General features: G+C 43.8%; 1 protein-coding gene and 1 long non-coding RNA gene across 6 annotated transcripts in view; one reads left to right on the plus strand and one right to left on the minus strand.

The window, feature by feature from the left end:
• The window catches only part of LOC140731760 (uncharacterized), a 49076-nt gene extending 39633 nt beyond the window's left edge, over nucleotides 1–9443 (minus strand). Inside the window, exons 1-3 of one of the 5 annotated variants that reach the window (XR_012099916.1) lie at nucleotides 9358–9388; nucleotides 8560–8602; nucleotides 5917–6063 (exon numbers count right to left, since the gene is read on the minus strand). Coding sequence is in view for 1 of the 5 variants with exons in the window: in XM_073053551.1 (XP_072909652.1) it covers nucleotides 9253–9301 (49 nt within the window). In the remaining 4 variants the exon portion in view is untranslated. Of the gene's footprint in view, nucleotides 1–5916; nucleotides 6064–6123; nucleotides 6235–8559; nucleotides 8603–9252; nucleotides 9334–9357 lie in introns of those variants that run through there. The other 4 variants (XR_012099917.1, XR_012099918.1, XR_012099919.1 and 1 more) reach the window with 4 other exon arrangements.
• On the plus strand, nucleotides 9444–17524 carry LOC140731793 (uncharacterized). Its single transcript, XR_012099920.1, has 3 exons — nucleotides 9444–9834; nucleotides 15568–15769; nucleotides 17342–17524. It is a non-coding gene; the product is annotated as an uncharacterized lncRNA (long non-coding RNA).
• Nucleotides 17525–24368: the final 6844 nt, after the last annotated feature.

Here is a 24368-nt window from a genome sequence, read left to right on the forward strand (position 1 = left end):
CCTTGATTATGTCACCAGGAGGAGAGCAACCGGGAGCCACACGTTCTGTCGCACGCTCTCATGTTTATGAATCTGAGTAACGACCGGGTTTCGAACTTGGAAAAGAGGCAGTGGAAGTCAAAACTTTCACAATCTACCTTGTCAATCTCTCTCAGCATTATTATACATGATCACTGAATATCCATGGGTGCGAGATCTCATCACTTGTCTGCTCTAATCTTGACGTAATGTACGCTGGATTTCATTGTAATTTCGCCCAAGCCCTGTGCAGTTTAAATAATATTTCGGACCTTGATATTCCAAAATTGTTGTTATAATGTCACCATGATATATGTCTTCTGAACATGTTGTAGTTTCATGTCAAATTAACGGTATTCCCTATATTTATTCACCTAAATCCCCCTATCAGCATTAACAAAACAAATACTTCTTCAGCATTAATTCTGCAAAATAGATTTTGCTTAGTGTATTCATGGAAACTGCGGCTGTTGCTGCATAACATCCTTTTGAAGATCTGCATGAATAAACAACTGTATTTTTAATTTCGTGGAGCATATAACAATTAATGTATTCATCATTTAGCTGCTGAGACCATGGCACATTTTGGTCCAACATAAATGATCGTTTTCTCCCAGCACCTCTCTGTTCTGGAAATGAAGGCAAAAGTGTTGTGAAAGTTCAGATATTTCTGATGTTATCTCCTTTTGTAATTGGTTTATTCACCACTGACCAAACGCAAAGATGCGCATTTTCTCCACCAGCTTTCCATGTAGATGATGTTGCATATAGTCTCCGTTCTGCAAAGAGAAATACCTGCTGCCAGTTTTCAGAATAAATTATGAAAGGAAATTATACGATGATGCTGAATGGTTCCCATCTATGAGAAGGGTATTCCTGTACTCAGCAGCTTCATTTCCAAGACTTTCGTAGATGGGCATAGAGGGAGCCCAGTGATTGAAACATGACTTCTTTAGGGAGCCATGCCTCACAAAGGCGTCGTGCATCATTGAAGACCCGCATCACATGGGTCTGGCCCGCTTCTCATTGCTGCAGTCAGGAAGGAGGTAGAGAAGCCTGATAGCGCAAACTCAACGATTCAGGAACAGCTTCTTCTCCTCTGCCACTCGATTTCTGAATGGGTATTGAACCCATGGACAATGGACCCAGTAATACATGGACCCAGTATTTTTTGACGACAAATGCCAGTGATACTGCACCTGATTCTGACAAAATGAGGTTCACAACTGCACACTGATGAATGCCATCAGTGTCAATACAATAACTGTTATGGTCCGGTCTGGAACCCGCATTCCGAGTCTTGATCCAGTCCGCGGACTCCGGACTCCGGGTCTTGTAGCCGTCCCTCCTTTCACCCTTAAGCCCAAATAGGATTATCTTGGTTTAAGGAGGTGCACCTGTTGGTCGGTCGGTCAGTCTTCTACCTGTTGTGTTGTCTGGTTTGCCTTGTTCGCCTGGCTATCCTGTTTAAACCCTGCCTTGGAGTACCTACCATTAATCATCTGGATCTGTAAATCTGTTCTTGTAGTCACCCTGGACTGAGCACCCTTTCGATCCCTTGCCTCTGTTGGGTAAGTATGCTGGACTGCTGTTACCCAGTGGTGGGACTCTGACACTTTCCTACCCGTCTCTTCTGAGGGGTTGTGCCCTGCATCCTGCCCAGGTGCCCTGTGACCTGCCCAGGCCCCTGTGTTCCTGCCTGGGAGGCCGGGCCCTGCCCAGGAGTTATGCGGCCTGCCCAGGGGGCTATCCTCCCAGCAGTCCTTGTACCATAGACCCATCCTTTAGCCTAGCCAGGGTCCTGCCTTTGTCCTGAGCTCTCTGAACCCCAGGGTAGAGGAAGTGCAGCGTAGATTCACGAGGTTAATTCCTGGGATGTCTGGACTGTCTTACGCAGAGAGATTAGAGAGACTGGGCTTGTACACACTGGAATTAAGGAGATTGAGAGGAGATCTGATTGAAACATATAAGATTATTAAGGGATTGGACAAGATAGAGGCAGGAAATACGTTCCAGATGCTGGGAGAGTCCAGTACCGGAGGGCATGGTTTGAGAATAAGGGTTAGGTCATTTAGGAAAGAGTTAAGGAAAAACTTCTTCTCCCAGAGAGTTGTGGGGGTCTGGAATGCACTGCCTCGGAAGGTAGTGGAGGCCAATTCTCTGGATGCTTTCAAGAAGGAGCTAGATAGGTATCTTATGGATAGGGGAATCACGGGATATGGGGACAAGGCAGGAACCGGGTATTGATAGTAGTTGATCAGCCATGATCTCAAAATGGCGGTGCAGGCTCGAAGGGCCGAATGGTCTACTTCTGCACCTATTGTCTATTGTCTATTGTCTATTGAACACTTTTGCATGCCACGGTCTCCCCATCTTGTTCTATCCTTTAGTTGTTCTTGTCCTGCCCCCAGTACTTCAGTGCCCGTGTCCTGTATTTGAGTCTAGTCTCCACATCCCCTTTGTGACAATAACCACTGTACTGTTAGGGTCTCAGTTGAAAGAGCAACATCACTTAACTCAGGTAAGAGCATGGTGCTACAGGAGGACAGTGTACAATCTGCAGGATGGGGTCATTATGGAAAAAATGGTAACTTGCATCATCAAGCCATCTCCACTTTGCAGATAGAAATGGTCTAATCTTGACTGCACTGTCTGAAGAATCTTTACTTGTGACTTAATAATGGGTAATGCAATCACTGCTCCGTAGCATCCTCCTGGGTAGTGTACATTCACTAGAGTACAAGTCATCGGAGTGAGGGGTAAGAATGCTCTACTGGAGGGAAACAAGTGATTAAAAACACAAAATGCTGGCAGAACTCAGCATGCCAGACAGCATCTATGGGAGGAGGTAGTGACGACGTTTCGGTCCGAAACCCTTCATCAGGAATGAAGTAACATGAGATGGTCGAGGGTGGGATAAGAAGTGGGGGGAGGGATGAATTGGAGACCTGGGAAGTGATAGGCTGAAGGGAAATGGGCTAGGGGAAGTTGGAGAATTATGGGAAGTAAAGGAGAAAGAAAGGTAGGACTGGGGGGAGATTATAGTGAGGGGGGAAAAGAGAGCGAGAACGAGACTAAAATTATAGATAGGGATGGGATAAGGGGGGGCAGGGGTATCAATGGAGGTCAGTGAGTTGGATGTACATGCTGGCAGGTAGGAGGCTACCTAGGCGGGAGATAAGGTATTGCTCCATCGACATGTGTGTGGCCTCATCTTGATGGTAGAGGAGGCCATGGACAGACATGTCAGAGTGGGATTGGTCTGTGGAATTGAAGTGTGTGGCCACAGGGAGATCCCACCACTGCTGGAGGACTGAGCGCCGGTGTTTGGTGAAACGGTCTCCCAGTCTGCGGCGGCTCTCCCCAATGTATAAATGGCCACATTGGGAGCACCGGATACAGTACATCACCCCAGTTGACTCGCAGGTGAATGTGCCTCACCTGAAAGGACTGTCTAGGGCCTAGGATGGTGGTGAGGGAAGAAGTGTGGGGGCAGGGGTAGCACTTCTTCCGTTTGCAGGGATAAGTGTGCCTGGAGAGAGGTCAGTTGGGAGGGATGGGGGGATGAATGGACAAGGGAGTCGCGTAGGGACCGATCCCTGTGGAAAGCTGAGAGTGGGGGGGGGGGCAGAGGGGAAGATGTGGCTGGTGGTGGGATCCCGTAGGAGATGGCAGAAGTTATAGAGAATTATACGTTGGATCTGTAGGCTGGTAGGATGATGGGTGAGGACCGGGGGACTCTATGCCTGGTGTGCTGGTAGGGGGGATGGGGTGAGGGCAGAGGTGCGTGAAATATGGGAGATGCGATGGAGGGCAGAGTTGATAGTGGACGAAAGGAAGCCCCTTTCTTTTAAAAAAGGAAGACATCTCAATGGTCGATGGAGCAATACCTTATCTCTCGCCTAAGTAGCCTCCTACCTGCCGGCATGAACATTCAACTCACAGACTTCTGTTGACACCCCTGTCCCCCCTCCCTTACCCCATCCCTATCGATAATTTTAGTCTGGTTCTCTTTCTCTCTCCCCCTCACTATAATTTCCCCCCCAGCCCTACCATTCTCTCTTTTATCTCCCATAATTCTCCACCTTCCCCCAGCCCATTTCCCTCCAGCCTATCACTTCCCAGCTCTCTACTTCATCTCTCCTGCCTTCTTATCCCCCCTCGACCATCCCATGTTACTTCACCCCTGATGAAGAGTTTCAGCCTCAAACGACATCACTACCTCCTTCCATAGATGCTGTCTGGCCTGCTGAAATCTGCCAGCATTTTGTTTTTATTTATCTCCAGCATCTGCAGATTCACTCGTGTTGCCTTTGGAAGCAAGTGATTGTTGTGTTTTCTGTTTCACTGAGATACTGCTCACCTCTCAGACTCAGGCTACGTCCACACTAGACTGGATAGTTTTGAAAACACAGGTTTTGCGTAAAAACGACAGGCATCCACAGTAGGCAAGCACTGGGTGTATTTAATGTCATTATAATGAAACACTCAATGACATACCCTGCCTGCTTTCATATCGTAGCCGGACACAATTAATCAGGCTGGCATGCGTAAGACTCTGCCCAACTACGGCAGCACATCTCCTGCAGCACCTTACACAGCAGACTCAACGATTGCTGCACTACTATCAAAAACACTTATTGTTTCACCCGAGACAACAGCAACTCTAACAATCTGCCTGTCCTCCTCCTACTTGCACACAGGCAGAGAATAAGCAGCCAGGGTGATTGATAAACTTTGAGCTATGGATGTCGTCTGCATGGATTTTAGTGAGGTGATTTGCAAAGATCCCACATACGCGGCTGATCCAAAAGATTAAGGTGGATGGGACCCAGGGTGAATTGGCCATTTGGAGTCAGAACCTGCTTGCCCACGACAACAGGTGTTAATCAAGGGGACTGATTCTGGCTGGAGGTCTAAGATTAGTGGAGTTCCGCAGAGATCTGTGTTGGGTCCTCTGCAATTTGTGATTTATATAAATGTCCTGGATGAAAATGTTAATGGATGGGTTAGTAAGTATGCAGATGAGACAAAGCTTGGTGGTGTGGATAGTGTGGAAGACTGGCAAGATAAACTGTAGATCAATTGCAGATATGGGTGGAGAAATGGCAGATGGAACTTATCCTGGTCCAATGTGAGGTGCTGCACCTTGGTAGGTCAAACATAAAGACACAATGTTGATGACCAGAAAGATGTTGTGATCCTCCCTGAAAGAGGCTATACAGGATGATAGGGGGGTTACGAAGGAAATGACTTCTGTGCCTTTACTAGTCGAGGCATTGAGTCCCAAAGTCAGGAAGTTATGTTGCACCTATACAAGACATCAGGGGTATTGCATACAGTTCTAGTTGCCCCACTCTAGGAAGGATTTCAAAGTTGAAGAGGGTGCAAAAGAGGTTTACAAGGATGTTGCCTGGATTAGCAAGCATGTGGTTGGACAAATTGGGTTGTTTTCTCTGGAGCGGTGGGGATCGAGGGGAAATCTGATAGTTTAAGGCTATAAGAGGCATAGATAGAGTACACTGACAGTATCTTTCCCAAGTTTGAAATATCTAATATCACAGGGTATACATTTAACGTGACAGGCACGTCTTTACACAGAGACTGTTCCTGGGATGTGCACTTGGGTTGGTGGGAGAGACAGATACATCAGAGACTTCTGAGAAATGCTTAGAGGGACACATGAATGTTAAAAAATGGAGGGATATGGACAATGTGTAGCCAGAAGGGATTCATTTAGTTGGTCATTTGCTTACTAATTTATTTAATTCAGCACAATATTTTGGGCCGAAGGGCCTGTTCCTGTACTGTACTGATCTATGTTCTAGGTCTATGTTCTGTAACATTGTTCAGTCAGCAATGTGTCAATGTGATTTTCAGCTCAGTGTGTTGTTTTACCGTACGGAGCTCCAGAACTTCTTTCAGCATTTTGTCCAACTTTGCCAACCCATTCTTCATTTCCACAAAGAATTCCCACATCACTCCCTGGGACTCGTCACCAGGCTGAGGAAGAGCGGTTCCCTCCTCTGTGAGTTCAGTGATTTCCTGTAGACAATGAACTTGTTGAGTGACAGACTGAGTGAAAGAGAATGGAGAAGACAATACCTGCTCAGTGATGGGACGTCCCAGTAACACTGACCACTGGAACAGTCACTAGGCAGCCTCTTCACCCACTCTGTAAATTTCTGGGACCAGTCATTAACAGCAAAACACTGACTGTGGAAATTACAAATCAGAATATTATTAGAGTCACAGAGACCAGCAGCACAGAAACAGGCCCTTTGGTCCTTCTAGTCAATGCTGACCAGTTTTTGAATTTTCGAACATAGAATAGTACAGCACAGTACAGGGCCTTTGGCCCACAATGTTGTGCAGACCATTAAATTCTGTGTCCTATATATCCCCCCACCTTAAATTCCTCCATATACCTGTCAAGTAGTCTCTTAAATTTCACTAGTGTATCTGTCTCCACCACTGACTCAGGCAGTGTGTTCCACGCACCAACAACTCTCTGAGTAAAAAACCTTCCTTTAATATCCCCCTTGAACTTCCCCCCCTTTACCTTAAAGCCATGTCCTCTTGTACTAAGCAGTGGTGCCCTGGGAAAGAGGCGCTGGCTCTCCACTCTTTCTGTTCCTCTTAATATCTTGTATACCTTTATCATGTCTCCTCTCATCCTCCTTCTCTCCAAAGAGTAAAGCCCTATCTCCCTTAATCTCTGATCATAATGCATACTCTATAAACCAGGCGGCATCCTGGTAAGTCTCCTCTGTACCCTTTCCAATGCTTCCACATTCTTCCTACAGTGAGGCGACCAGAACTGGACACAGCACTCCAAGTGTGGCCTAACTAGAGTTTTATAGGCCTGCATCATTACCTCGTAACTCTTAAACTCTATGCCACAACATATGAAAGCTAACACCCCATAAGCTTTCTTAACTACCTTATCTACCTATGAGGAAACTTTCAGTGTTCTGTGAACATGTACCCCCAGATCTCTCTGCTCCTCCACACTTCCAAGTATCCTGCCATTTACTTTGTACTCTGCCTTGGAGTTTGTCCTTCCAAAGTGTACCACATCACACTTCTCCGGGTTGAACTCCATCTGACACTTCTCAGCCTACTTCTTCAACTTATCAATGTCTCTGCAATTTTTGACAATCCTCTACACTATCCACAACACCACCAACCTTTGTGTCATCTGCTAACTTGCCAACCCACCCTTTGACCCCCAACATCCAGGTCGTTAATAAAAATCACAAGAAGTAGAGGTCCCAGAACCGATCCTTTACACCACATGTCACAACCCTCCAATCTGAATGTACTCCCTCCACTACGAACCTCTGCTTTCTGTAGGCAAGCCAATTCTGAATGCACCTGGCCAAACTTTCCTGGATCTCATGCCGTCTGAATTTCTGAATAAGCCTACCATGTGGAACTTTGTCAAATACCTTACTAAAATCCATGTAGACCACATCCACTGCACTATCCTCAACTATATGCTTGGTCACCTCCTCAAAGAACTCTATCAGGCTTGTTAGACATGATCTGCCCTTTACAAAGCCATGCTGACTGTCCCTGATCAGACCATGATTCTCTAAATGCGCATAGATCCTATCTCTATGAATCTTTTCAAACACAGTCGTAAGGCTCACTGGTCTATAATTACCCAGACTATCCTTACTACCATTTTGAACAAGGGGACAACATTCGCCTCCCTCCAATCCTCCGGTTCCATTCTCGTAGACAATGAGGACATAAAGATCCTAGCCAGACGTTCAGCAATCTCTTCCCTCGCCTCGTGGAGCAGCCTGGGGAATATTCCGTCACGCCCAGTTCCAACTACCTGCACCATAGGCTCCATACAGCTCCCATCCATGTCCTCACCGAAATTTCTCATTGGTGTCTATATTGAACCTACATCCTCCACATCTGCTGGCAGCTCATTCCACTCTCAGCAACCTCTGAGTGAAGATTTCCCTTCAGATTCCCCTAAAATGTTCACCTTTCACCCTGCTATCCAAATGTGGGGGTGAAATGGAGGACAGGGTGGAAAGGAAAGGCAGTAATGAGGGGGCGAGGCTGATTGTGGACAAGGAAACAGAGGAGAGTGTTTACACTTACTATTTTTCAAAAACGTAATTGTTTGAACTTACTTGCTACAAACTTACTATCCATACCCTGTACATTCTCAAACAAATTACTGATTGCATATGAGAAGTAAGTCAAAGACCAGTGAGTCTCACATCTCTGGTGATGAAATATTGAGGGTTTGGTCATGGTGAGAATGAACTCTTGCCTTAGCAAGGACCTGGACCCACTGCAATTTGCCCATCACCACAATAGGTCTACGGCAGATGAGATCGTAATGGCTGTTCGCATGGTCTTAGATCACCTGGACAATACAAACACCAAAAGAGTTTTGCTAAACAACTGACAATTACACCTTCACCAACTGCTCACTTGAGACGACTGTCTATACCCATGACATAGGAAATCACATCACTGTCACTCTCCTGATACCGTGTCTGACCTGCTCACCTCCGGGTATCCTCCCTCACCAAGCCTCTTCCTCAGTCACCATCTGTGAGATTATATAAATCAAAAACAATTAAAATGATCTATCAGACAGCTCCTGCACTCCTCTACTCCTGACCATGCTTCGCTGGTTAAATCTCTCCCTTCTCAGCCCCTTCCCTTTTCCCTTTCCCGTTGTCACTGCAGATATGCCAACAGATCCGAATCCGCTGTACAAACCCGTGTCCTTCTTTGACGCAGAGGTCACAGACCACCCCCCACTCTCCACCCGCTACCTAATCTGTACTCGCAGCCAATGACGGTGATAACTGTTCCCAACTCTGCAGCTTTGTAACAAACAACGTTAACAGCAAGATGAGTCAGTAATTAGTATAAAGAGAACTGTTGCTTCCAGAAAGGACGTGCAAGCAGCTGATACAATGGACCAGATCCTCCCTTGTCTCCTACTTCAGTTGACCCGGGTCACGGAACGTCCGATCATCCCATTTTCTCACATCACCACCCTCCCTTCCCCTCCCCCCAATCGCCTACCAGCCCACACCTTTCTGATCACTCACCCCGCACCCACACGTCCACCTCTCCCCTCACACACAAACAGAGCCCCAAACTCCAAACCCCTTCCCCGCTTTGGGAGCCACAACTAATTGATCCCACAGTCAGGGCTCGAGAGCAAAGCTGAAACCACGGCCACGATACCGGAGAGGGCGAAACCTCCAGTCATTCGACAGCGCTCGGTCCCGACCATTTCCCACCGCAACCGGCCCCCGATTTACACGAAACCGAAATCAGCCCCTTTCTCACCGGAGAACCACGGCACACCCGGGGTCGGCACTGCGCCTGCGTGCAGCAGGAAGCTCGGCGGAAGCTCGAAGGCAAAACGCTACGAGCAGCTGGAGGTCTGCACATCGTCACCGGCTGCCAAACGTCTCCGCAGCGCCTCGGATGGCCGGAGGTCTGCACTTCGCCACCGGCTGGCAAATGTCTCTGCCGGAGGTCTGCACATCGCCACTGGTTGTCAAAGGTCTCCGCAGAGCCCCCGATAACCGGAGTGACGACGGAGAATAAATCGCAAACCCGAAGAAGTCTGCGGATGCTGGAAAACCAAAGCAACACTCACAAAATGCTGAAGTAACCCAGCAGATCAGATAGCATCTATCGAAAAAAGTCGACGTTTCCGGTTGAGGACCTTCTTCCGGACTGAGAAGGAAGGGGGAAATATCTGAATAAAAGCGCGGCGGGTGTGGAAAGGGCTCGCTCAAATATGATAGTTGAATCCAGGTAGGTGGGAAATAACAAGAGCAGGAGGGAAAAAAAATCTTATAGGAGAGGAGATTAGACAACAGGAGAAAGGGATAGAGGAGTGGACCCAGGGAGAAGTGAAAAGCAGGTGAGAGGAATGAAATATCAGAGGAAGTAAATTGTGAATTGCTGCCTCAGCTGGAAAGACTGTTTGGACAACGAAGAGAGTTCAGTCTTGCCGCCCTTTCACTGTGACACCCCCGAACTCCGCATCAAATCCATCCAAACGAATCTGGGTGAACCTTAATGACCAGCAAATAGAAACCCCATTTCCGGAAAAGTTGGGATATTTTCCAAAATGCAATAAAAAAAAAATCTGTGATATGTTAATTCACGTGAATCTTTATTTAACTGACAAAAGTACAAAGAAAAGATTTTCAGTAGTTTTACTGACCAACTTAATTGTATTTTGTAAATATACACAAATTTAGAATTTGATGGCTGCAACACACTCAACAAAAGTTGGGACAGAGTTAAAATAAGATTGAAAAGTGCACAGAATATTCAAAGTAACACCGGTTGGAAGACTCCACATTAAGCAGGCTAATTGGTAGCAGGTGAGGTATCATGACTGGGTATAAAAGTAGCGTCCATCAAAGGCTCAGTCTTTGCAAACAAGGATGGGTCGTGGCCCACCCATTTGTGCCAAAATTCGTGAGAGAATTGTTAATCAGTTCAAAAGGAACATTTCTCAACGTAAGATTGCAGAGAATTTAGGTCTTTCAACATCTACAGTACATAATATTGTGAAAAGATTCAGAGAATTCAGAGACATCTCAGTGCGTAAAGGGCAAGGTCGGAAACTACTGTTGAATGCGTGTGATCTTCGAACCCTCAGGCGGCACTGCCTAAGAAACCGTCATGTTTCTGTGACAATTATAGCCACCTGGGCTCGGGAATACTTCGGAAAACCATTGTCACTTGACACAGTCCGTCGCTGCATCCAGAAATGCAACTTGAAGTTATATTACCAGGGAGGAAACCATACATCAACTCTATGCAGGGCCAGAGCTCATTTCAGATAGACCGGAAGACTGTGGAACCGTGTGCTGTGGTCAGATGAGTCCACATTTCAGCGAGTTTTCGGAAAAAACGGGCATCGAGTTCTCCGTGCCAAAGATGAAAACGACCATCCCGATTGTTATCAGCGAAAGGTGCAAAAGCCAGCATCTGTGATGGTATGGGGCTGCATCAGTGCCCACGGCATGGGTGAGTTGCATGTATGTGAAGGTACCATTGACTCTGAGTTGTATATTAGGATTTTAGAGAGACATATGTTGCCATCTAAGCAACGACTCTTCCTGGGACGTCCATGCTTATTTCAGCACGACAATGCCAGACCACATTCTACACGGGCTACAACAGCGTGGCTTTGTAGACACAGAGTACGTGTGCTTGACTGGCCCCCTGCCAGTCCAGATCTATCTCCTATTGAAAATGTATGGCGCATCATGAAGAGGAGAATCAGACAACGGAGACCACGGACTGTTGAGCAGCTGAAGGCTTATATCAAGCAAGAATGGACAAAATTTCCAATTGCAAATCTACTACAATTAGTATCCTCAGTTCCAAAATGATCAAAAAGTATTATTAAAAGGAAAGGCGATGTAACACAATGATAAACATGTCTCTATCCCAACTTTTGTTCAGTGTGTTGTAGCCATCAAATTCTAAATTTGTGTATATTTACAAAATACAATTAAGTTGGTCAATAAAACTATTGAAAATATTTTGTTTGTACTTTTGTCAGTTAAATGAAGGTTCACGTGAATTAACATATCACAGATTGTTGTTTTTATTGCATTTTGGAAAATACCCCAACTTTTCTGGACATGGGGTTTGTATAATACCGCTCAGTAATCAGCTGTCTGAATGAATAACTGACCTTACAGAGGAAGGGATACCTATGGTCCACATTGTCAGGGTGTTGAGTTTACCAGGAGACAAAGACTGCAGGTTCGAGAGGTTTTCTGTTGACTAATACACAGTGTGTGGACCACGCTGGCAATTCTGGTGTTGTGACCCGAATCGAGACAAACACCACACTGCCACTCCACCAACAACACGGCACAGCCGGACACATAACAGGGGACTTTACATCTCACAACACTGGATTCAGTGATGAAACCCGTGATTAATGTTGTTGTCCCATTGAAATCATAAGAAACGTCCATTAAGGTGTATTTACAAAGTAAATACAAGCGCACCCCACGCGCCTGTCGCACATGGTTTCCTTTCGGCATACCTGCCGTCACACACGCGCTGGTATGCTCGCGCTGAGACAATTTAACGGCTGAGCTACCGACCATGAGACCCTGCAACCCCCCTACCTCCGCTGCGCTATAGTCATTGGCCCTAAGCGATGTCAATCACTGTTTACGCCCAATAGCGGAGGCCCAACCGAGAGGACGTTACCCCCGCTGACATCTCCCACTGCCGCGCTTATCTTCCCGTCAAAGAAGAACATATTAGGAAGTAAATGTCCACTTTCTGATTTACTTCCATTTCCCTCCGAGGGAAGTTGGGGGCGTTTATGAAACGTCTCCTGCGGCCAGAGTCTGATGTTTCGCTGAGAGGTAAGAGGAGACCACTCGGCTCATCGATTTGATGACGGTTCCCCGGGAAGAGGGAGAGAGGGGGAATTTTTTTTGAAAGGATGAAGATGGTATGAGAGGGGGCGGACAGGATGTTTGTCCCGGTGGGGACAGGAGGGGGTCATCTGTGGAAATGTCTGAGCTCCCGGTGGTGGCGAGCAAAGGGATTCACCAAATTGGCGGGCAAATACTGGCAGACTGTTGCCCTGCAAGCAGGTCCAATGTTCTATGCAAAGTCAAGATAGGAGTGGTGTTGGGGGCCCAGGTCTTATTGAATGAAAGGATGTGCTAGAGGGGCCGAGTGGCCTGTTACTGTTGTCTGTGTGTTTAAAAACAAGGAATAACCAGACCCTTCCTGGGCCTGCGGGATGTCCCAGTCGGTGTTGTAAGGACCGGTGCTCGGAGCCCAGTTGTTCCCAAACTGTGTAAACAATTTGGCCAAGGGACCAAATCAGCATTCCCAAGACTGTTATCAACAAAAAAAAGCGTACATTTATATCCTGAAAATGACACCAACTGTGTGTTAGATCCCGAGAGTTTCGGGAGGTTGGAAAAATTAAGTAAGGGTCTGTGTGCGTTTTTTGTTTCCCGAGGTTTGTTTCCACGCCCTGATATCGATGGAGTGAAGAGGGAGTTCAGACCCGACACAGCGGGGTCCGATACAGGTCAGATGGGGTAAGTTACAGGCGACATTCAGCTCTGGATCAATAAACACCGGAGCATTTAGAATAATGCCGCCGTAATCTGGAGCAGGTCAGGGAGAATATTAAATTAAACGAACATAACATAAACGAATTAAACGAAAGGGAACTTTCTGATCCGATCCCTTGACAGAGCTTGAAGGAGCCGCGCCGAAGAGTTGTTGCGGAGTTTAAAATAAGCGAGCCGAGCCAGGCCCGTGTTGCCGGAAGCCGAGGATGAGATCAATGCCTGCGAACGCGGGAAGTAAATCTGCAACGAGCTTTGGAAACTGCCCATGGACAAAGTTGGAGACAGCGGTGCTTAGCGGTACCAAACAGTGTGAACATGTGTGACAGGATCGCGGGATTCACTATCGCCGAGAAAGTTACCGAGCCCCACCTCGGAGTCTTTCCGGAATGGTATTGCCCACCTTGTAACAACTCTCATCGACCGCAGGTCAGGGGTCAAGTGGGTGAAGTCAGACACTTTAGTAATGATGTCAGCAGAGGCAACTCTTGACCTCTGTGGAGCCCCTGAACATTATTACAGTGAAATTTGATTCTCTAAACCTGACCGATAACTTACATAACTAACCCTCACCCAAATGTCCTGGCACATTATTGCTTGACAGATCGGCCTCGATCCGTGACGCAACTGCCACGACCTTTGCCCTATGACACATACCCTCTCTCCAGAACCATTGACCTCTAACGCACAATCAAGGTCATGGGGAGGTGTCTGAACCTTGAGCCTTTGACCCTCGTGACCTCAGCGAGCTGATTGGGGTGGGGGGTGGATGTGGCCGAACCCCCAGGAGTACGTGATGGGACAATGTCGAGTGAGCTTTACTCTGTCTAACCACGGGGTTCTGAGATGGGAGAGTGTGGAGGGAGCTTCACTATATATCTAATTGGGAGTGTGTGATGGTACTTTGTAGAGGCAGCTTCACTGTGTCTGACACCGGTATTGTGTGATGGGACCTGTAGAAAGAGCTTCACTGTGTCTGACCACGGGAGTGTGTGATGGCACAGCGTGCAGGGAACCTTACTCCATGTCTAATCCCTAAGAGTGTGTGATTGGACGTTGCGGATGGAGCTTCATTGTGTGTCTGATTTCGGGCGTGTGTGATGGGACCGTTTAGAAGCAGGAGCTCCTAACCTGGGTCCAGGGACCCATCAGTTAATGTGAGAGGTCCATGGCAGAGAAAAGCTGGGAACCCCTGGTAAAGGGAGCTTCACCGTCTGATTGCGGGAGTGTGATCACTTAACTGTCACTCATGTGGAGCCCAGCAGAGAGAGGGAAGACCCACAAGGGGAGACGGAGGGGGGGGGGGGGGGTGGGAGCTGAGCATCAACATCATTTTCCTTATTTTTTGTGTGTGTAGCTTTTTCTAAGATCTGACATGTAAACTTTATTCACAAAATATATCCAGGAACTATACCACAGTTCATTGCATTATTTGTGTTTATAATGTTGTCCAAACAATACGCTCGTAGTTTCTTGTTTTCCACTCTCTCAGTGACCAATTTATTAGGTATACCTGTACGTCAGTTCATTAATGCAAATATCTACTCAGCAAAAAATGTGGCAGCAACTCAATGCAGACATGGTTCATAGGTTCACTTGTTCAGACCAAACATCAGAATGGGGAAGAAAGTGATTGAAGTGACTTTGACCATGCAATAATTGATGGTGCCAAATAGGATGCTTTAAGTCTATCGGAAACTGCTCAGGCCCTGTGATTTTCATGCACAACAGTCATTTGAGTTTAGAGAGAATGGTTTGAAAATAAAATTCGAAGTACATTTAATATCAAATATGTATGTGTTTTACATCATTGAGATTTGTTTTCTTACAAGCAGACCTGAAACAAAGAACCTATAAAAAATGATCATTGAACACTCAATATTCAAAAGAAATACCACAAACCATATAAACAATAAATGCAAGCAAATAGAGTTCTGTCCTGACATTTACAAAGAGTCTGTTCATAGACCCTCAGTTCAGCACAGAGCCGAGTCAGTGTTGTGGAGCAGCAAACTGAACAGGTCTGTTCCTCACCTCAAGCCTCTGATGTTTTCAATCTGGCCTGGTGTTTTCTCTTGTTGGTGGTGTTAGTGTAATTAGTTCTCTGTACAAAACACTAATGCCACTCAAGCGCAAAGCAGTATAGCACAGGAACAGTCCATTTGGCCCACAGTATCTGCAATTACCATGTTGCCAGTCTGATCTACTCCCACCTTCCTCTACAAAGTCCATATCTGACACTGTGCCAGTGCGGAAAGATCTCTCAGTCTGTCCATTACAATCCTATGTACAGTGTGAGAGCATGGACAGATGCACAGTTTGGGGCTGGATTTATTCTGAGGAGGTAATTGATCATAGATTAATTTAAAGGTCTCGACCCAAAACATTGACTCTTCATTTCCCTCTGCAGATGCTGCCTGACCTACTGAATGCCTCCACGATCTTGTATGATGTTCCATATTCCAGACATCTCTGGTGCCACATACTGATGTTCAGTTGGTGAAAGGAAACTGACAGAGAGTGAATGATGGACTCTCTGTGTCAGACACAAAGACACTATCAGGTGAAAAACCACAGGACAACATTGAGCAACAGTTGGAAACAAGGCCGAGGTGAGAGATGGAGCTGGGAAACAATCAGGTTTATTATCACTGATATATGCTGTGAAAATTGTTTTATACTGACAGTAAAGTGCAAAACATAAACATTACTGTAATTTACAAAATAAATAAATAATGCCAGAGTGAGGTAGTGGTCTTGAAAATGGGAGAAGGTTTCATTTCCTCTGATCTACTGAGTTATTTTTGTTATCTCATTCCCCCCGCTCTATTCTAAATTGAAATTGTCCCCCACTGTCCACCATACCCTCTGCTCAAGAATGACTTCCCGAGACCCCTCCACCTCTGCACACCAATAAAAATCAAAGCAGAAAAGAGGAAATATGAAAGTTAATTTCCTGATAATATAAAAGAGGACTCCAGAAGTTTTTTTCAGATATACAAGGTAAAAGAGAGGCAAGATTGGAAAATGACACTGCAGAGGTGGTAATGGGGGACAAAAAAGACAGAGAAACTCAATAAGTATTTTGCATCAGTCTTCATTATGAAAGACACCATCAGTAGGCCAGACACTGGTGTGCTGGGGCAGAAGTCAGTGTAGCTGCTATTTCTAAGGAGAAGGTGCTTGGGTAGCTGAAAGTAGATAAGTCACATGGACCAGTGGACGACACCTCAGAGTTCTAAAACAGGTAGCTGAAAAGTTTGTAGCGACATTGGTAGTGATCTTTCAACAATCACTAGAATCTCGAATGGTTTCAGGGGGATAGAAAATTACAAATACACTCCACTCTTTAAGAAGGGAGGTGGGCAAACAACAGTAAATTATAAGCTAGTTAACCTGACGTCAATGGCTGGTAAGATATCCAGTATTAAAAATAAAGTTTGGGTACAGGTGGCCCCCATTTTTCAAATGTTCACTTTATGATACCTCACTGTAATGAAAGACCTACGTTGGTTACCTGTTTTAACTAACAGAAGGTGTTTTCACTGTTACGAAAAAAGGCAGTGCATGCCCTGAACAGCCATGCTTCTCCCCCGGAACTGCATTCCAGCCACCATTGCTTAAACGTGTGCCTGTGAGCATCTGTGCTCTGTGCATCTGTCGATTTATTTTGTGCATCCATTAGCAAGATGAGTTCAAAGGTATCAGAAAAGCCTAAAAGAGCTTGTAAGGGTGTTACACTTAGCGTAAAACTAGACATAAATAAGTGTTTCGATTGTGGTGAACGAAGTAAGGACATAATGAGCTTGGCTTCGGAGGCTGGGTTTGTGGAAGCTGACGAAGATGATGTTGAATACGTTTTGGCATCCCATGGCCAAGAATTGACAGAAGAAGAGCTGATGCAATTGCAAGAGGAAAGGATAACAATTGAAACTGAATGCAGTTGAGAATGGCCTGAAAGTGAAGTGGTCTAGGAACTGAATGTGAAGCACTTGCATGAGATTTTCGCTGCGATTGACAATGCTGCAATGATTGTAGAAACGTATGACTTTAATTTTGAAAGGGTATGTAGGTTTAGGCATATTTGCAGGATGGTTTCAGTGCTTACTAGGAACTGTATGATAGAAAAATGCATGAGGCTAAGCAATCAAGCGTACTGTTATTTTTCAAGTATTCTGCATCAGCCACAGCAGGCGATGAACCTCAACCTTCGACATCGAGGCAGGCAGACATAGAAGAAGGTGACCTGCCTGCCCTGATGAAAACAGACAACGATGAGATGACACCCCAGTCTCCTCTGCCTCCCACCACCCCCACCTCCAACGACTCGGCCTAACACACCATCATCTGTGTGCTCGCTGTCTTCCCGATTTCAGTAAGTGAAACTACACTGTACATGCATTATTTCTACTTTATATAGGTTGTGTATTTTTATGTGTTATTTGTTATCATTTGGCAGCTTCTTAGCTTAAAGGTTACGAGAGCAGATAGAATACAGAGTAGGGAAGTGTATGATCATGTACTTTGGTAAAAGGATTAAAGGTGTAGAATATTTTCTAAATGGGGAGAAAATTCAGAAATCAGACATTCAAAGGGATTTAGGAGTCCTCATACAGGATTCCCAAATTTTAACCTGCAGGCTGAGTTGGTGATAAGGAAGGCAAATGCGATGTTAGAATTCATTTTGAGAGGAGTAGAATATAAAAGCAAGGATGGAATGCTGAGGCTTTATAAGGCAGTTGTCAGACTGCCTTTGGAGTATTGAGTAGTTTTGGGTCCCTTTTCGAAGAATGGGTGTGCTGGCGTTGGAGACTATCCAGAGGAATTTCACAGGAATGATCCTGTGAATGAAAGGGTTAATGTATGCAGAGCATTTGATGGTTCTGTGTAGGTATTCGCTGGTGTATACCAGAATGAGGAGGATTTAATTGAAACCTATCAGATACTGAAAGCCCTGGATAGAGTGGACATTGAGAGAGCGTGTCCCATTGTGGAGAAGTCTAGGACTGAGGGTCATAGCCTCAAAATAGATGGATGTCCATTTAGAATAGAGATGACAAGGAATTTCTTTAGCTTGAGAGTGGTCATTGGAATTCATTGCCACAGATGGTTGTGGAGGCAAAGTCTGGTATATTTAAAGAGGAACTTCTTTTTCCAAGTAACCTGTTTTTACAGATTCCTCCTAAATAATTTAATGTGACTCGGCAGTTACCGTATTTCAAACAATACTGCATGTTTTAATACTGTCTCTTTCTGACACCACATTCGCAACAGGAAGCACACAGATTGAGAACAAAGGGCTATTCATTTCACTATGCAGGTATCATATGTTGAAAGCCACAGGTGGAAATTCACCCACAGAGAGAGGTGACAGAGTTTCCTGGAAAATAGGGTGGTGATGTGGTACAGAGAGAGAAAGGGTCAGAGAGATGCCATGCAGTTTCTAGGGCTGAATATTCTATTTCCCTGCAAAACTTTACAAATTATTCACTCTTGCTGCTGTGGCCAATCCTGATCTAATAGGAATATCCCTCTGGTTAATTCTGCCCTGTTCTGTTCTCCTGTTTGCCACTGGATGCAAACAGACTGAGAACAGATGGATTTCACATCATAGACATAGGTAACATTTGATGAAAGGTCACAGGGTGAGCTTTTTTTTCGCTATAGAGCCCAAAACCAGGGAGAATTACAAAGCATGAAAAACTAAAAAATTAGAAGTTCAATAGTATTCATTCCCATTTGTCCATTATTTAGTTGAATCTCTCAAAGCTGTTGTAGAGACTAGTGTTTTTGGATGTCACTATTAGATTTGACCAATGTGATGGAGCAAGATTTGCTCATTCCTCCTTGCAAAATTGCTCAAGCTGTGCCAGATTAGTGGGGAGCACTGGGTGGACAACCATCATGAGGTCTTGCCAGAGATATTTGATCGGTTGAGGTCAGGAATCTGACTGGGAAAAGGACATTAATTTTCTTCATTTGAAGCCACTTCATGATTGCTCTGGCAGTGTGCTTTGAGTTGCTGTCTTGATCGACAATAGACAATAGACAATAGCTGCAGAAGTAGACCATTCGGCCCTTCGAGCCTGCACAGCCATTTTGACATCATGGCTGATCAATTCCTTATCAATACCCGGTTCCTGCCTTGTCCCCATATCCCTTGATTCCCCTATCCATAAGATACCATCTATGTAGCTCCTTCTTGAAAGCATCCAGAGAATTGGCCTCCACTACCTTCCCAGGCAGTGCATTCCAGACCCCCACAACTCACTGGGAGAAGAAGTTTTTCCTTAACTCTGTCCTAAATGACCTACCCCTTATTCTCAAACCATGCCCTCTGGTACTGGACTCTCCCAGCATCTGGAACATATTTCCTGCCTCTATCTTGTCCAATCCCTTAATAATCTTGTATGTTGCAATCAGATCCCCTCTCAATCTCCTTAATTCCAGCGTGTACAAGCCCAGTCTCTCTAACCTCTCTGCGTAAGACAGTCCAGACATCCCAGGAATTAACCTCGTGAATCTACGCTGCACTTCCTCTACAGCCAGGATGTCCTTCCTTAACCCTGGAGACCAAAACTGTACACAGTACTCCAGGTGTGGTCTCACCAGGGCCCTGTACAAATGCAAAAGGATTTCCTTGCTCTTGTACTCAATTCCCTTTGTAATAAAGGCCAACATTCCATTAGCCTTCTTCACTGCCTGCTGCACTTGCTCATTCACCTTCAGTGACTGATGAACAAGGACTCCGAGATCTCTTTGTATTACTCCCTTACCCAACTCTACACCGTTCAGATAATAATCTGCCTTCCTGTTCTTACTCCCAAAGTGGATAACCTCACACTTATTCACATTAAACGCCATCTGCCAAGTATCTGCCCACTCACCCAGCCTATCCAAGTCACCCTGAATTCTCCTAACATCCTCATCACATGTCACACTGCCACCCAGCTTAGCATCATCAGCAAATTTGCTGATGTTATTTTCTAGGCCTTCATCCAAATTGTTAACGTAAATGGTAAACAGCTGTGGTCCCAATACCGAGCCCTGTGGCACCCCACTAGTCACCACCTGCCATTCCGAGAAACACCCATTTACCGCTACCCTTTGCTTTCTATCTGATAACCAGTTTTCTATCCATGTCAATGCCTTCCCCCCGATGCCCTGAGCTTTGATTTTACCCACCAATCTTCTATGTGGGACCTTATCAAATGCCTTCTGAAAATCGAGGTACACCACATCCACTGGATCTCCCCCGTCCAACTTCCTGGTTACATCCTCGAAAAACTCCAACAGATTAGTCAAGCATGATTTACCCTTGGTAAATCCATGCTGGCTCGGCCCAATCCCTTCACTGCTATCTAGATATGCCACTATTTCATCCTTAGTAATGGACTCTAGCATCTTTCCCACCACCGATGTCAGGCTGACAGGTCGATAGTTCTCTGTTTTCTCCCTCCCTCCTTTCTTAAAAAGTGGGATAACATTAGCCATTCTCCAATCCTCAGGAACTGATCCTGAATCTAATGAACATTGGAAAATGATTACCAATGCATTTGCAATTTCCAGAGCCACCTCCTTTAGTACCCTAGGGTGCAGACCATCTGGACCTGGGGATTTGTCAGCCTTCAGTCCCATCAGTCTTCTCATCACCGTTTCCTTCCGAATGTCAATCTGTTTCATTTCCTCTGTTACCCTATGTCCTTGGCCCATCCGTACATCTGGGAGATTGCTTGTGTCTTCCTTAGTGAAAACAGATCTAAAGTACTCATTAAATTCTTCTGTCATTTCTCTGTTTCCCATAACAATTTCACCCAATTCATTCTTCAAGGGCCCAACATTGTTCTTAACTATCTTCTTTCTCTTCACATACCTAAAAAAGCTTTTGCTATCTTCCTTTATATTCCTGGCTAGCTTGCGTTCATACCTCATTTTTAGTTAAGTTCTGTTGTTCCTTAAAAACTTCCCAATCATCTGTCCTCCCACTCACATTAGCTCTGTCATATTTCCTTTTTTTTAATGCTATGCAGTCTCTGACTTCCTTTGTCAACCACTGAGGCCCCTTTCCCCCCTTTGAACCCTTCCTTCTCTGGGGGATGAACTGATTTTGCACCTTGTGCATTATTCCCAAGAATACCTGCCATTGCTGTTCCACTGTCTTTTCTGCTAGGCTATCCGTCCAGTCAACTTTGGCCAGCTCCTCCCTCATGGCTCCATAGTTTCCCCTGTTCATCTGCAACACTGACACCTCCGACCCACCTTTATCCTTCTCAAAATGCAGATAAAAGCTTATCATATTGTGATCACTACCTCCTAATGGCTCCTTTACTGCGAGATCGCTTATCAAATCCTGTTCATTACATAACACTAAATCCAGAATAGTCTTGTCCCTGGTCGGCTCTCGTACAAGCTGTTCCAAGAATGCATCCCGTAGGCACTCTACAAACTCCCTTTCCTGTGGTCCAGCACCAACCTGATTCTCCCAGTTCACCTGCATGTTGAAATCCCCCATAACTACTACGACATTACCTTTGCCACATGCCAATGTTAACTCCCTATTCAACTTTTCAAATCTTTTTATTAATTTTAAGAAAAACATAAGTAAAATATGAGTACAAAACATTTGAGAGTACACAATTAATAGTTTAAATAAACAATCAGATATGTAATAATCAATATATAAGGCCTCCCAAACTCATACTATTAATGTAAAGGAATTAAGAAAAACAGAAAAAAGAAAAAAAAAACCAAAAAAAACTAAAAGAGAACTTAAAAAAAACTAATAAAAAAAAACTAACCAACATGGGCAATTGCATAATGTTAGATACATACAGTAGTGCCGATAACTCTGAACCTCCATCCACACAATTAAGGATAGTAACAATAAGGTTCAGGATCAGACCATTTAATTCATATGAAAATGTTGAATAAATGGTCTCCAAGTTTCCTCAAATTTAACTGAAGAATCAAAAACCACACTTCTAATTTTTTCTAAACTCAAACAGGAAATAGTTTGAGAAAACCACTGAAATACAGTTGGAGGGTTAATTTCTTTCCAATTCAGTAAAATAGATCTTCTAGCCATTAATGTAACAAATGCAATCATTCGTTGGGATGAAGCGGATAAACGCTTATTATCTATCATTGGTAAACCGAATATTGCGGTAAAAGGATGCGGTTGGAAATTAATATTTAAAACTCTTGAAATAATATTAAAAATATCTTTCCAATAGTTTTGTAAACAAGGACAAGACCAAAACATATGAGTCAATGACGCAACATCAGAATGACATCTATCACAGGTTGAATTAACATAAGAATAAAATTGAGCAAGTTTATCTTTAGACATGTGAGCTCTATGTACAACCTTAAATTGTATTAGAGCATGTTTAGCACAAATAGAGGATGAGTTTACCAATGATAAAATTTTTTCCCATTGCTCAGTAGATATAGGACAATGCAATTCTTCCTGCCATTCCTTCTTAATTTTTTCTGATACATCTGGGTGTACATTCATAATCATATTGTAAATGATAGCTACTAAACCCTTTTGACAAGGATTGAGAGCTAAAATTCTTTCTGTAATGTCCAAGTGACATTCTTTCGAAAAAGACTTTAATTCATTATACAAAAAATTTCTAACTTGCAAATATCTAAAAAAATGGGTTTTAGATAAATTATATTTATTAGATAACTGTTCAAAGGACATAATGTTATCATCCAAAAACAGATCACGAAAACATGTTATACCTTTTGTTTTCCATAAAAGAAAAGCTTGATCTATAGATGATGGTCGGAAGAAGTAGTTAGATATTATAAGACTTGACAGCATAAACTTAATCAAGCCAAAAAATTTACGAAATTGAAACCAGATTCGTAATGTATACTTGACTATGGGATTAGTTATCTGTTTATTCATTTTGAGTAACGAAAAAGGAAGTGAAGATCCTAAGATTGAGATCAATGAGAAATCTTGCACAGATTTACATTCCAAATTTACCCATTGTGGGCCAGCAACTGTAGTCGATTCTTGTGTCCAAAATATCAAATACCGTATATTAACTGCCCAATAGTAAAATCTTAAGTTTGGTAGAGCCAAGCTGCCCTCCTTCTTAGGCTTCTGTAAATATTTTTTGCCTAGTCTAGGATTTTTGTTCTGCCACAAATACGAAGATATTTTAGAATCAACCATATCAAAAAAAGATTTAGGAATAAAAATTGGTAATGCTTGAAATAAGTATAAAAATTTAGGTAGTATCATCATCTTAATGGCGTTAACTCTGCCTACCAAAGACAAAGATAGTGGAGACCACCTATTAGCAAGTTGCTTAATTTGATCTATTAAAGGTAGAAAATTAGTTTTAAATAAATCTTTATGTTTTTAGTAATTTTAATACCTAAATAAATAAAATAATCTGTAACAATTCTATATGGTACATGATTATAAATTGAAACATGCATATTTAATGGAAATAGTTCACTCTTATTAAAATTCAATTTATAACCAGAAAAATTACTAAATTGAGCAAGCAAAGAAGAAATAGCAGGAATAGATCTTTCAGGGTCAGATATATATAATAACAAGTCATCCGCATATATCCGCATATAGACGACCTTATACGTCGTCTCCCCACAGATAATACCTAAAATATTGGGTGATTCACGAATAGCTATAGCCAAGGGTTCTAAAGCAATGTCAAATAATAAAGGGCTTAGAGGACAACCTTGCCTTGTACCCCAAAATAATTGAAAAAAAGGGGATCTTTGATTGTTGGTAAAGACCGAAGCTAAAGGTTTATGATATATTAATTTAATCCATGATATAAATGTTGAACTAAAATTAAAATGTTGCAATGTATTAAATAAATATGTCCATTCGACTCTGTCAAATGCTTTTTCGGCATCTAAAGAGATGACACATTCTGGTGTTTTAAATGAAGAGGTATAAATAATATTAATTAATTTTCTAATGTTAAAAGATGAATAGCAATTTTTAATAAATCCAGTCTGATCCTCAGAAATAATCCGAGGCAATATATTTTCTAATCTAATAGCCAAAATTTTACTAAAAATCTTAAAATCCGTATTCAACAAAGATATAGGCCGATAGGATGCACATTCAGTAGGGTCTTTATCTTTTTTAAGAATTAAAGAAATAGAAGCTTCATAAAAAGATTGTGGTAGTTTGCCTATACTTAATGCATCTTTAAA

This window comes from Hemitrygon akajei, chromosome 1 (assembly GCF_048418815.1).
Source record: "Hemitrygon akajei chromosome 1, sHemAka1.3, whole genome shotgun sequence".
NCBI classification, from domain to species: domain Eukaryota; kingdom Metazoa; phylum Chordata; class Chondrichthyes; order Myliobatiformes; family Dasyatidae; genus Hemitrygon; species Hemitrygon akajei.